Raw genomic sequence first — 13,463 nt, forward strand, 5'->3', positions numbered from 1 at the left:
AATGTCCATATTAACTGCCCTATTTCAGTTACTTCTAATACAAAATCAAATAACTTGAAAAAAATTGTTAGAAGCACTAAATGTACAACTACAAAAATGTAAAGAACATGTAAAAACAAATATCAGGTCAATTAAAACAGAAGGGGGAGAGGTTAAATTATGATTACAACAATAAGCAAAAATAAATTATTGCTGTAGAAACAGAACATTTAACAATCATTTTCAAATGTAAAAAATCTGAATAGATTTAAAAAGTGTACATGTTACTACAAATGTATAAATAAGGTCAGTAACAAAATATTTAACAGGCTATACTGGCAAACTTGTTAAAACATACTGAATAAGCCCAACTCTTAAATTGAAATTTAACATGATTCTGAAACTGAGCAGAATATTAGATTAAAATATTTTTAGATTACCTTTCTTTGCATTTCATTCCAAGCTTTCCCTACACCACCATGTTCTGTTGCATTGTAATTGTTTAATGATTCCTTCATTTGAGTTCTGGTGAAATCTTTAAGCTACATCAAAAGAAAAAAATTACTGTAAACTAACCACTCAAATATATAGTTTTGAAACACATAGTAACCTCACTTTGAAAAACATTTTACATGCTAATCATAGTAAGTTCTAAAATTACTGACAGTCACCTGAATTTGAAAAATGAAAACGACATCACACAAAAACAATAACTACAATGAACTGTAAACTGAAAATAACTCGAGTTTTGCAAGTGAAAAAAAAACCAAAATCAGTTTACAGAATGACACACACAGCTAGAACTAAAAAAATATTATACATTTTAACCCTTTCCAGCATGGGTTCCATCCCTGGAACTGACCTCATAAACCCTTTTTTGGTTATTATAGTCTTCAGATTATTACTTTTAAATCAGTAAGTGTATGTTCATGAAATCTGGCATATTATCAGCAAACATTATAATGTTTTTATTTTTAAAAAAATCTGATATTTTGCATAAACATTAGAATTTGTTTTGCAATTTTCTTTTTTTTTCAAAGTTGTCTATCTTGTTAACAAGCAAAGTAATTTTCATTTTAAATTAAAAATACTTAAGTATCAGAAAATATTCAAATTTCACATGCAAAGTCCATATAACATCCAGATACTTTGTTGAAAAGTTTCTTTATAAGAATTTGTTTTATGTTATTTTCATTAATATGTCTTTGCATATGTTCAGTCAATTTGATCAATCTTGTAACCACAATATAAAATTAGGAAATTAATATAAATTATGCCATTTTTGTTCTAAAATAACCACAAATTATAAAATGAAAAGAAAAATGTTTATACTAAATATTTTAAATCTCACACTATTATACACTTATATAGATTTATTATTTTTATTATACTAACCTTTCAGCCGTGCTTGGCTGACAATACAGAAGTTAAAATGAAGTTGCACACATGCACTCATGTTACTGTATCAAATAATATAAAACTAATTTAGTTTTTACAGTGACCCATCTTCTTTGTTTTTTTACCAGACTAGTATTTGGTAGAATACAGTCACTTTCAATTATCATAAGTTGTATATGAACAGAGATTATTATTATTTACAAACAAGTTCTTAAACTTATTTTCTTAAAACACAGAACAATAGGTATAGAAATAAAGTAAACTATTTTTTGTTGTACCAACCTTTACACTTTGTCTTAGCTTGCTAAATCTTAAATTTCGCACATGGAGGATGTGTAAATTATTTTTTTTTAGGTTTTATATATACATTTGAATAACCAAAAAAAAATCAAATTACTTCATCAATACCACAGATTTCCACTATAATTTATCAAGTTTAGTAACTAAGCTGTACTTATATCAAAAAGGAATTTTGGACAGGCTGAAGGTTCAACTTACTAGCATGAAGGTTTGTCTCAAAAAGAAAGAGAGGACACCATTATAGTTGAAAATGGCTGAGAAAATCACCAATGGGACACTATGAGCTTCCAATTGGTTATTCACAAGTCAGTATATAGAGGGAACTACTTCAGAAATGGAAAGAAGTGAGCAAGGACCATTGTGTTTGATTATGTATCATATATATATATATATATATATATACACACACACCATAGCTCAGGAAACAGAATGGATAAAAGGTTTCTATTTTACATTCTAGCTTGTCAATATCAGTAATTTAAGTCTGTAATTTGTACAAAACTATACACTTTGTATTTTGAAATCACAAGTATCTAATTATAACTAGTACTGCATTCAACATACTACATGGCCCAAAAAATCAATGTTTAGGCATGTTTATTATTTGCTTTAAATTAAGAAATTAAATAATGTAAACTGAATTGTAATCTACAGTTTCATACAAACCTTAAGGGGATAAATTCATACTCTGTAGCTCAATAAAATTTTGACAGCAAGTCAACAAATGCAATGACTGATCTGTTCAATAATGGCTGTCCAAATAGAACTGATAAACTTAAGGAGATAATCATAAATTGTAGTTCAATAAAATTTTGACAGCAAGTCAACAAATGCAATGACATGGCCTTTAACCAGTGACCTGTTCAAAAATGGTTACCCAAATAAAACTGGACTTTTATTAATATAAAATTCATTATATTCAATGTTTTTTTCTTACAAAACAGAAGAAAGTTATAACTTCAAGATAACCTTTAGCTATGCTTTAACTTCAGCTGAAAAAACTTTGCCCATACCCTGACATTCAAATGCATAATCTTTCTTCATGCAACAAAATACATAAAATATTCCATATTGTATATACTATTGATAATAACACAAGAGTAATTTTATTTTAATATGCTTTTCAAATTCTCTTTACCTTTTTCATGATAATACATAGACCAATTACTGAGTCCCTATACATATTGATGATTGTTTACACAAATCTTGATATGAACTACGATTTCTTTTATTAATTACAATGTAACCAAAACAGTAAAGAAAAAAAGTAAACTGAAAAACCCGATTTCATGTCAAAGAATTACAGGAAAGATAACAGGGTGAAACACAAAACTCTGATAACCAGATACACTGCTTACCAAAATCTTAAGGCCAATGAACATAAAGAAAAAATATGCATTTTGCATTGTTAGACTCAACCACTTATTTGAGTGGAGCTTCAAAATATGACAATAAAAAAAAAGGAAAACAAAAATAAAAAACCTTTTTAGCATTTAATAGGGAAAATGTGAACACTATGAAATTAACCTAAATAGTAACTGGTCAAAAATTTAAGACCATACTGAAACGAAGCATTAATCGGTAAACACGTAACAAATTTAGTCATTTGTGTTCAAACATTAGCGTTGTCAACATCTCCCACTGACATCTTCTGTGTAACATTGGGTAAAAACGTGGCAAAGGCTAAAAAGTTGACAGAGTTTGAACATAACAGAATTGTCAAGCTGCAAAAGCAAGGTCTCTCACAACATGCCATCGCTGGTGAAATTGGGCATAGTAAAAGTGCTGTTGCAAATTTCTTGAAAGACCCTGAGGGATGCGGAACGAGAATTTCAAGTGGTCGGCCAAAGATAATTTCGCTGGCGTTGAGCAGAAGGATTCAACAGGTTGTCCGGCAAGACATCAGCGATCGTTGAACCAGATTAAGGCCCTTACGGACGCAGAATGCAGCTCAAGAATAATGAGACGGCATCTACTAGAGAAAGGCTTTATAAACCTTAAACGTCTTCAAACGCAACACTTCCTTCCACACCACGAAACAGCTCAGTTTAACTTTGCTGAGAAGCACCAAACATGAAACGTAGAAAAGTAAAAGAATGATTTGTTCTCTGATGAGAAAAATTTAACCTGGATAGTCTAAATGGCTTCCAATGTTACTGGCACGATAAGGATATCCCACTGGAAAAATTTGTTACACGACACAGTGGAGGAGGTTCCATCATGATCTAGGGGTGCTTTCTCCTTCCATGGAACAATGGAGCTTCAGGTTATACAGGGGGATCAAACAGTAGCTGGCTATATTGGCATGTTGGATAGAGCATCCTTATTGACTGAAGGCCCTCACTTGTGTGGAAATGATTGGATCTTTTAGCAAGACAATGCTGCAATCCACAATGCCTGCAGGACAAAGAACTTTTTCATGGGGAATAACTTGATTCTTTTGGACCATCCAGTGTGTTTGCCGAAACTGAACCCTATTGAAAATGTTTGGGGGTGGATGGCAAGGGAAGTCTATAGAAATGGACGTCAATTCCAAACAGTGCATGATCTTTGTGAAGCCATCTTCACCACTTGCAATAACATTCCAGCCAGCCTTATATCGACCATGCCAAAGCAAATATTTGAAGTTATTCGCAATGACAGCCATGCAACTCACTACTGAGACCTCATGTTGGGCATCTCCTACCCTGTTTTGGACTTCTTTTTGGTATGGTTGTAAGCTTTTGACCAGCTAGTATTCAGGCTAATTTCAGTGTTCACATTTTCTCTATTAAATGCTAAAAAAGTTGTTTATTTTTATTTTCCCTTTTCTTATTTTCATCTTTCAAAGCTCTACTCGAATAAGTGTTTGAGTCTAAGAATGCAAAATTCATATTTTTTCTTTATATTCATTAGCCTTAAGATTTTGGCCAGCAGTGTATCAGTATGTTATATCAAATAATGACCATGTTCACAAGTTTCAGACAATACAAACAATCACCATGATAAGAATTATCACATTTTGCTCAGAAGTACTAATAGTATGTTGTTTATATTAACATGTCTTTCTGACCAGAAGAATAAAATTTCTATAGTTTTAAAAGTTCAACAAGCCTGAAAATAGCAGTAACAAGTTTATGGGTGAAGATGTTCAATGGTCATTTTTGACTGAAACAAATTTATTGACCAAGAGTTTAGAGACTACAGGCATAGAGGCTACATAATAATTCTCCACCAAATCAAGAAAAAAAAGTACAATGAACTAATAAAATTCATTGCCAACCTGGCTTCTGTAGACATATGCTGCTATTCCTGCTGAGAACTCCATGATGAAGATCAGAGTAATAAGGACAGCAAACTGTAAAATTTCAATTATTTACTTTTTAGATCAATCATATCTAGAATAACCCTGCATAACCTTTAAAAGTTTCATATTTAACATTACAATCCACACTTTTTGAGTGCAATACATACTGGTAAACTCAAACATGTGACAAAGTAATTTAAACTGAATTATATACAGCTACATATAAACATTATATATGCTTTTAATGAACCAATAAATGAAAATATTTTGATGAATTTTTAAAAAAATAGCATCTGTAAAATTCACACACCAATCTATCTGATGAATGCTAAAACTCTCCATATTTATACTAGCTTTGTTATAAGTCCAAAGCAAATAAAATTTACATTTAATTTCTTCTATTCCACCCCTCCTTCCAAATAAACTGAGCTGTTAAAAATTTAAAATCTATCATACTCATAACATGTAAAAATATAAAACTTATTCAATATTATGAACTAAATTACTCCTAAAAACCATAATGAATTACAAAAGCTCACCTCAGAAAATGTATAATTTTGAATAGACAACTTATTTTTCAGTATTACCATTACATTCAAATACAAATTCCAACTAAACCAATCCTTCACGCTAAATGTTTTTTTGCTTTGGTATTTTTTTATGCTTCTTCTCACTTTTTGGTGATAACAATAATAAGAATTGTTTGTCCTACATACTGGGTGACAACTGAAATGTACAGAAAAAAACAAACCTGAACTTGAGTTTTGTCTCATTCATATTTAATGAAATTTCTTGAACATCCTATTCACTGATATATGAAGGTTGGTATGTTACATTAAAACAATTTGAGACTTACCATTTCATTACAGTCCATGTTGCCATTTCCAATTATGCAATGTCTAATGACCAGTGCATCTTAATACTGACACTGAAGCATAATTTCCATTGCAAAAGGTCACAACTTAATACTATCATGTCAAAAACACACCACCATCCCCTACTTGCTTTCCATAAGCCACTTATGACAGTTTCTGCATTGTTAATTTCAACAGTCTAACATTGCAGAAACCCACAGGCACTATGTCCAGTGGCTTCTCTAATACATTTGCATACTTAATGCCATAAATGCTCATTTTACTCTACAGCTGTATAAGGTAAGTAAAACTTGAGCAATATGTCATGGAAGTAACATATAAATCTTGTGTTATTTTTCCACAAAGATATCCTTCTTGATGTTACATATTATTGCCTTAAGCATATGAATGGCTTTTGTTACTAATCTGTGTTTGTAGATTTAAATTTTACAAGATACTATAATTTACTTACCCTTAGTTGTAGGTCTATTTTCAAATACCCTGGTGCTCCAAGATAATTTTTATTCCCTTATTTTCCTACATTATCAGGGGCAAAAGATATTTCATTTTGGAAATTCTAAATCCTCAATGTAAGCACATCTTTACGATCCAAACTTAAGAATATTTTACAATAGAAAAGATTGTAACATATCCATCATCATAAAAAAAAATGTAGCTTCCTCTGCTTATATTTTTATTTACAGAAGTATTATACAAGGGCTGTTCAAAAAATATGCAGACTGTTTGAATTGCGAGGCTCCTGTTGGTTCCAGTGGAATCCGCTTGGTGTCGCTAGGTTCGCACAGATCAGCTAATTACGACGCCATTTCCCAATTGCAGATATCTTCATTTGTGTATTAGCTATGCGGTTTTAAGTGAAGTGCGATTTTTTTGTTTGGTGGATTTCAGAATGAATGACCTGGAGGAGCAACGACTTGCTGTGAAATTTTGTGTTAAACTTGGAAACTCTGCGACTGAAACTTTTGCTATGCTTAACACGGCTTACGATGATGTTGCTGTGAAGCGTACAGCATGTTTCAAGTGGCATGAACGTTTTAAGGATGGTCGACAGTCCATTGAAGATGATGAGCGTCTTGGACGTCCTTCCACGTCAACTGACAACCCACACGTCGACAAAATCAATACCCTGCTGCGGACAAATCGACGTCCGACTGTCAGGGAGCTTGCTGAAGAGTGTGGGATATCAGTTGGATCTTGTTACGAAATTTTGACCGAGAAATTGAAGATGCACCGAGTTGCTGCGAAAGTTGTGCCTCATAACTCGTGAGTTTTTGCCCAAACACTCGATCACTGTTCTTCCTCACCCGACCTTGCTCCTTGCGATTTTTTCTTGCTCCCCAAACTCAAAAGACCCTTGAAAGGAAGAAGATTTGAGACGATTCCCCGAGATTAAGGCAAATGCGACGAAGGAGCTGGAGGACATTACAAAAGAAGCATACCAGGACTGTTTCAACAAGTGGAAACACCGTTGGGATAAGTGTGTACGTTGGGGAGGAGAGTACTTTGAAGGGGTCCCAGACCTGTAACTTCTAAATAAAGTACATTTTGTTTTATGACGTCAGTCTGCGTATTTTTTTAAACAGACCTCGTACATGCTTAGCCATCAAAATATTATCCACACTTGAAACAGCTTAATTAATTTACATCATATAGGTTTTTAATAATTATTGCTAAAAATTAAAAACTTCACACTTTTAAAATATTTTACAAATTATAATGCTTCATCTTACCTTCCTGAAAATAAATCAAAAAGAATTCAGAAACTTGCCCTCAATACTGGAAGTCCTAAAGTCAATTTTTCCTTACAGTATTGCAGATACCCACAGGCAACATGTATAGCAACCTGTTGTTTTATAATAAGAAATATTTACTTTTGATTTGCATGTATTTACTTTTCATGGCAATGAATGAAATTATCAATGAAATACTTACTGTCACAACCATGCAGTGGTTTTCTTTAATGGCACCACAGCACCCTAAAAAGGCAATGATAAAAACAATCACCCCTACAACAATAATCAGGGTTGGAGGTGATGCAAACTTGTTAGGAATGAAGTCTAGATATTCTGATGCCTTTATCTTTACCACAGCTCCAACAGAAATTAGAACAATACCCATAATCTAAACCAGAAAAAAAAAAACTTATTAGCATCAGTTGAAAAAACAGAAACTTTCCAACATAATAAAAAGGTTAATTTAATTTGATCTTCTCCTAAATACAGTTTTCTGACTAGACGCAGACATACACTGTTTAGTCTACAGTTATACTCAGAAGTCTTATACAATTTGATCAAGTACTTGTATGTTAGTCTAATACAGGGGTTTCCAAATGGTTAAAAAAAAAAAGAGGATAAAATGATAAAATATACCTACTAAATAATTTATTTTACAACATAATCTAAACATACTTTAGAAAGTTCACATTGTATGAGACAGTCCATAAAATGTTAATATCAAAACCAGTTGGTCTTCAGTTGGAAATTAATTGGGAACCATTGATCTAATACACAGTTCAAAGATTAACATTCATCAATACATTTAACTGTATCCAACTATCTGTGGCAGTCACAAAATGCATGGTACACCCTCTCAGTATTAATTGATTATGCATATAATGTCAAACATTTCAACATTTACTACACTATCATATACAGGATGATTATATCTCCTTTCTTATTATACTGCAACATCATTTTGTTTATTTTCTCTGTTGAAATTTGTTGCAAGTTTCACAGTGTATTCCATTCAAATATCTCAAATGTTAAATTTTCCTTATCTGAATATATGCTTCAGATACATGCTCACCTCCCACACAGTAATATTATCTTTCTTGAGTCCACTTGAAGTTTACATGCCACTAGTCTTGAGGTAACTCATCCATATTCATGTACTTAACATGAAATGTGCTTGTTTATGATGTAATCATGTTAGAAAAGCCCTCCAGCAACAGAAAAGCAAAACAAACTCCATGTGCTTGCATTCATCATAATATTCTTTGATATGAAATGACAAAAAAATAATTTAAACCACAGCAGAAGACTAGACAAATACTCCAAATTTTCACCAGGCTAACAACTGGAAAGTCTTTTAAAGGAGGCAGAGCAATGGATGACCACAAATCCCTATTTATAAAAACTGGCAAGTTGAAACCAAAGAAAATAGGCAGTCCCTTCTCTGGCATTTCCATTTTCATTGATAGTCCATGACATTGGCACAGTCTTAGATAAACGAGTACATTTGTATTCCATGAAGATATCTCAAGTAATCTTGCAGAACACCCCACCTGGCAGGACCACCACAGATAGTTTCAGCATTTGTTTTTTATCCTGTCTCGGTGCAGATTTTGAGAAAGCAGCATAAGGTTGTGTCACACTCCTATTGGCCAAGAGCTTTTGTCACGACATCATCATCACACTTCATAATACTTGTGCATTCAAGTGAAAATTACCTCAAGACTAGTGACATAATCGCATAGGTAGGTACACAAGGAAGATAAAATTTTTGTATGAAAAGGCGAGTTATCTCAAGAGTTATTTAGTATTATAATTCAACACAAAAAACTTACTAACTGAGAATGTCAAACCATGCATGCCTTTTTACAATTTGAACAAAATTGTTGAACAGTAAACTTCAAATGATTATTTAGACCACAAAGTATAGTTATAAATCCAAGTGTTGAAGGGACATCAGTATAATTATTGACAAAACACTTTATTGATCTTTAAGAAAAACTGCCTCCAAAAACTATTTTCTATATGAAATGTTATATGAGTGCTAACTATCAATTTCAAAAGTTCTAGTTGTTAAACATATATCTTGTCCACATCAAGGTAAATTATGAATATGTACATATTAACAATACATGACTGCTTTGGACCATAAGTTCTGTCCTTATCTCTATAAATAAATAAAAGAAAAAAACCTTTAATTCTTAATTTTGGTTTGAAAATAATTATTTCAACCTGTGGATAATATTTTATCAGAAATTTTACTTTTGTTTAAACTACTATTGCTGGTGTATCTGGCTAGATACAGTAAAATACGACATAACTAGTAAACTAAACTTGTTATAAGCAACACTTTGATAATGGTGTTCTCAGTGTATTTCCTTAATTACATCATCCACATTTTCATTATTTTTTTATAATACATAAAGCAACTAAACAACCAAAATGCCTTGCAGATTAGCACAGAAACTACACAGTTAAAAGGATACCTTTATAGGCATACTGATTATAACTAAAAGTCAAATGATATAATTATAACAATATTTAAGAATCTATGAAGTTTATTCTATTCCCTAAACTTAAAAATATTATAGTAATAAAAATGTCCTCATATCCATTTCTTTTTTAAATATTTATCACACTTTTCCTTGAATCCCCTTAAATTGACTACATTAAACAGATCTGCAGGTATTCTAAATGTCAACCACTCAACTTGAAAAATAAAACTGTCATAACTTAGAATGTCTTTTGATCTGTCAAAATTTATAATTGTGTCCCATTTTCCTACCAATCTCATCATTAAGTACAATAAATAAGTTTGAAATCAAATTGTAGATTATATTTCAAAGTTTAATGTTGTATATGAGTTAATTTCTTAAAATCATACATTTTGAGAACACAAATATAGATTTTAGTGAGTTATATGGTATGTTGAATGCAGCACTGTTTAAACTAGATGTCAAAATACTAAGTGTATAGTTGTGTACAAAGTAGGAACTCAAATTACTAATACTGACAGGCTAGAATATAAAACAAGAACCTCATATTTTTGTTTTGTCAAAATGTGGCTTATGTACTGAATCAAACACTGTGGCCCCTGTTCAACTCTTTCCATTTTTTTTTGAAACAGTCCCTCATATACTATCACCATAATATATGACATGCAACTAATGAACAGCTTAGAATGTCCCCCTTGTAGTTTTCTCAATCATTTCAATCTGTAGAAAGACTACCACATTCTTTTGACCCAAGATTTCAAGAAGGTAGGTTGTGTCTTTAGTCCACTCAAAGTTTCATACTTTTTAGTCTAAATACACTTTAGTTACTAATCTTAAAAAACTGTAGTGAAATTCTATGGTATCAGAATAGTTATTTATGATATTTTTTGGTTATTCAACTATATATACAAAACATAAAAAAAAAAAAATTTGTTTGACATCCTCCATGTGGTAAAGTTTAAAGACTTAACAACCTACATCCAGCAGCAGAGTTCAAATGGTAACTGTTTGCTTTACTTACTTTTAGAAAAAATAGGTTTAATAATTTATTTCTAAATAATAATAAGCTATACACATATATAAATGTATAATAGATATGCAACTGTATATTACAAAATACTAGTCCACTAAAACAGAGCCAAGACAGTGAAGACTAAACGTTAGTTTTATATTACTGGATACATGTATATGTGCATTGTGTCAATGCAACTTGTATTTTTATATATCTGTGTGTGCATTTACAAAACTTAAGAGTGACAGACTCCACACAGCTACAGTATAGAAAATAAAGTTTTACTGAAAACAAACATTGGAAATGTGCATAAGAAATTTTACAGATTATATTTATATTTGAGATATTGGGAATGAAGAATAATTTTCTTAATCATAACATGAAATCACTTTATACTCAGACTAGTAGCAAAAGACTATTTTCAAAAACAAATCTTTGGTAAAAATATTTCATTACAAAATCTGATTTTGTGTATACAAAACTTGTAATATCTACTAAAATAATACAAAATTTTGTGAGGATACACCTGCTATATCAAAAATTATAGTGTAAATACTTAACATGTGCAAATGTGTAGACAAACTTAAGTACATTATACCAAGCCCACAGAGAAAGGGTTAAAAAGACTGACTGACCAGAACACCAGGATTATTTACTTCTATGATGCTGTTACAATTACCCCTATCAATATCATTCTTACAGTTCATACAACAACCAACATCCATTAATTTGTATCTTATAATTCAGTCATCTGTTATTTATTTGTTCAACTCAAAGGATCTAAATCATTTACTAAACCATTCTCTTTACAGCAAACACCTAAAACCATATTATCATCAGCAACTAAGTAATTTACTGACAAATCCTTCATCTATGCCAACAAATGATCGTTATAAATAAAAAACAGAGCAACTGTTCTAACATTAACAATGAGTCCTCAGGTACCTCCAGCTTGTAACACTAATTCAGTCTTACATTCTTACTCTACATTCTTTTATCTAGACAACTTTTCTACTCAATGAACTAACTTATCTCCCTATCTACAGAGATAGCATTTTCTTTTTTTAAATAAGCCCTTAATGTGATATCCTATTAAATACTTTCTAAATGTCTGGAATTAAGGTGATCTTAATTGAGGTGTTTTGTTTTTTTTCATCTGGCAAGTTATATTGTTCATCTTCCATAGCTAAAATTAAGAGAGAAAAAAGAGGAGAATTTAGCAACCAAACCATCTCATAATAATCACTGTTTTTATTTCACTGTCCCTCAAAAGATCCCACTCCAGTCCTAACATTTTGCTTACTCTTAATTTTCACATTTTAGACCAAAATTACTTCATATACCCTTTTTTTGTATTTTCTAATTTCCAATTTGACTAACTTGCTTGATATTCAAGCTCTATAAATTATAATACTCCAAGACTAGCACCATAGCAGTCAATTTAAACTTCTCACACTTTTCTGTATCTCCTATTAATTCAGTTGCTCAATTCACAAAAGATATTCTTCTGCAACTCTTCAGTTTGTTTTTAAACTTGTAACTTAAACATTATTATTCCCGATTTGCAGTAAACATCAAATCTAATTGAGCAATTATTACTTGCATCCACATGCATGCCAATATCGACACTCTCAACCATTTCTATATCAGACTTTAACAATTAGTCTAAAACAGAAACACTAATGAGATATACTGCTTGTCTATAAAGTATCGACTATCATCTATTACCAACACAACACTTGAACTGTTGAACACTAACGCAAACGCAGTAACGGCGATACAACGGCAATACATACCACAAAAATAAAATTAAAGGCAAAAAGCAAATATTTTATAACAGCCATCGCTCCTTGAACTGTTCCCATTCCTTTCTAATTTTAAAACCAATAACACTCTTTCACGTTCACAACCGAATTTTCAAATATATACAGAATTAGTTTAAGTTTATACTTTGCTTATCGTGATTTCCCACACTTATCACATAAATCATGTGAGCGAATACAGAGCGCTACCTTGTGACCATGCCACGTGGCTCAATAGATATGTTAATGTTGAATAAAGTGAAACCGATACACATATACAAATTAAAAATATATTTATTATAATTAACTTACAGGAACTACGAGTAAGTATGAGACTGTATAGTAACAAGTTATTCTTGAAAATAACAAAGTACATTTAAACTTGTTACTTTAATATTAAATAGTTTTCAACCATAATTTGCAGAAAATGGAGAAATAAAAAGTAAAAACTGTTTGTGTCTGTTACAAATTTCATCACAGTGATATACGAGTCTAGTAGTCAATCTGGAGGCTTATAAAATTAAAACAAAAGATTGATACTACAATATCTAGCTTTCTGCTTCACTACAAACAATAGTTACTTATA

The 13,463-nt window shown here is 31.3% G+C and overlaps 1 protein-coding gene across 1 annotated transcript in view; it reads right to left on the reverse strand.

The window, feature by feature from the left end:
* The window catches only part of LOC143235046 (CD63 antigen-like), a 30,623-nt gene extending 17,548 nt beyond the window's left edge, over positions 1 to 13,075 (reverse strand). Inside the window, exons 1-4 of the mRNA XM_076472798.1 lie at positions 12,872 to 13,075; positions 7,771 to 7,959; positions 4,940 to 5,014; positions 420 to 521 (exon numbers count right to left, since the gene is read on the reverse strand). Of these exons, the coding sequence (XP_076328913.1) occupies positions 420 to 521; positions 4,940 to 5,014; positions 7,771 to 7,959; positions 12,872 to 12,940 (435 nt within the window). The 5' untranslated portion in view covers positions 12,941 to 13,075. The remainder of the gene's footprint in view (positions 1 to 419; positions 522 to 4,939; positions 5,015 to 7,770; positions 7,960 to 12,871) is intronic.
* Positions 13,076 to 13,463: the final 388 nt, after the last annotated feature.

This window comes from Tachypleus tridentatus, chromosome 12 (assembly GCF_004210375.1).
Source record: "Tachypleus tridentatus isolate NWPU-2018 chromosome 12, ASM421037v1, whole genome shotgun sequence".
Classification (NCBI taxonomy): Eukaryota; Metazoa; Arthropoda; class Merostomata; order Xiphosura; family Limulidae; genus Tachypleus; species Tachypleus tridentatus.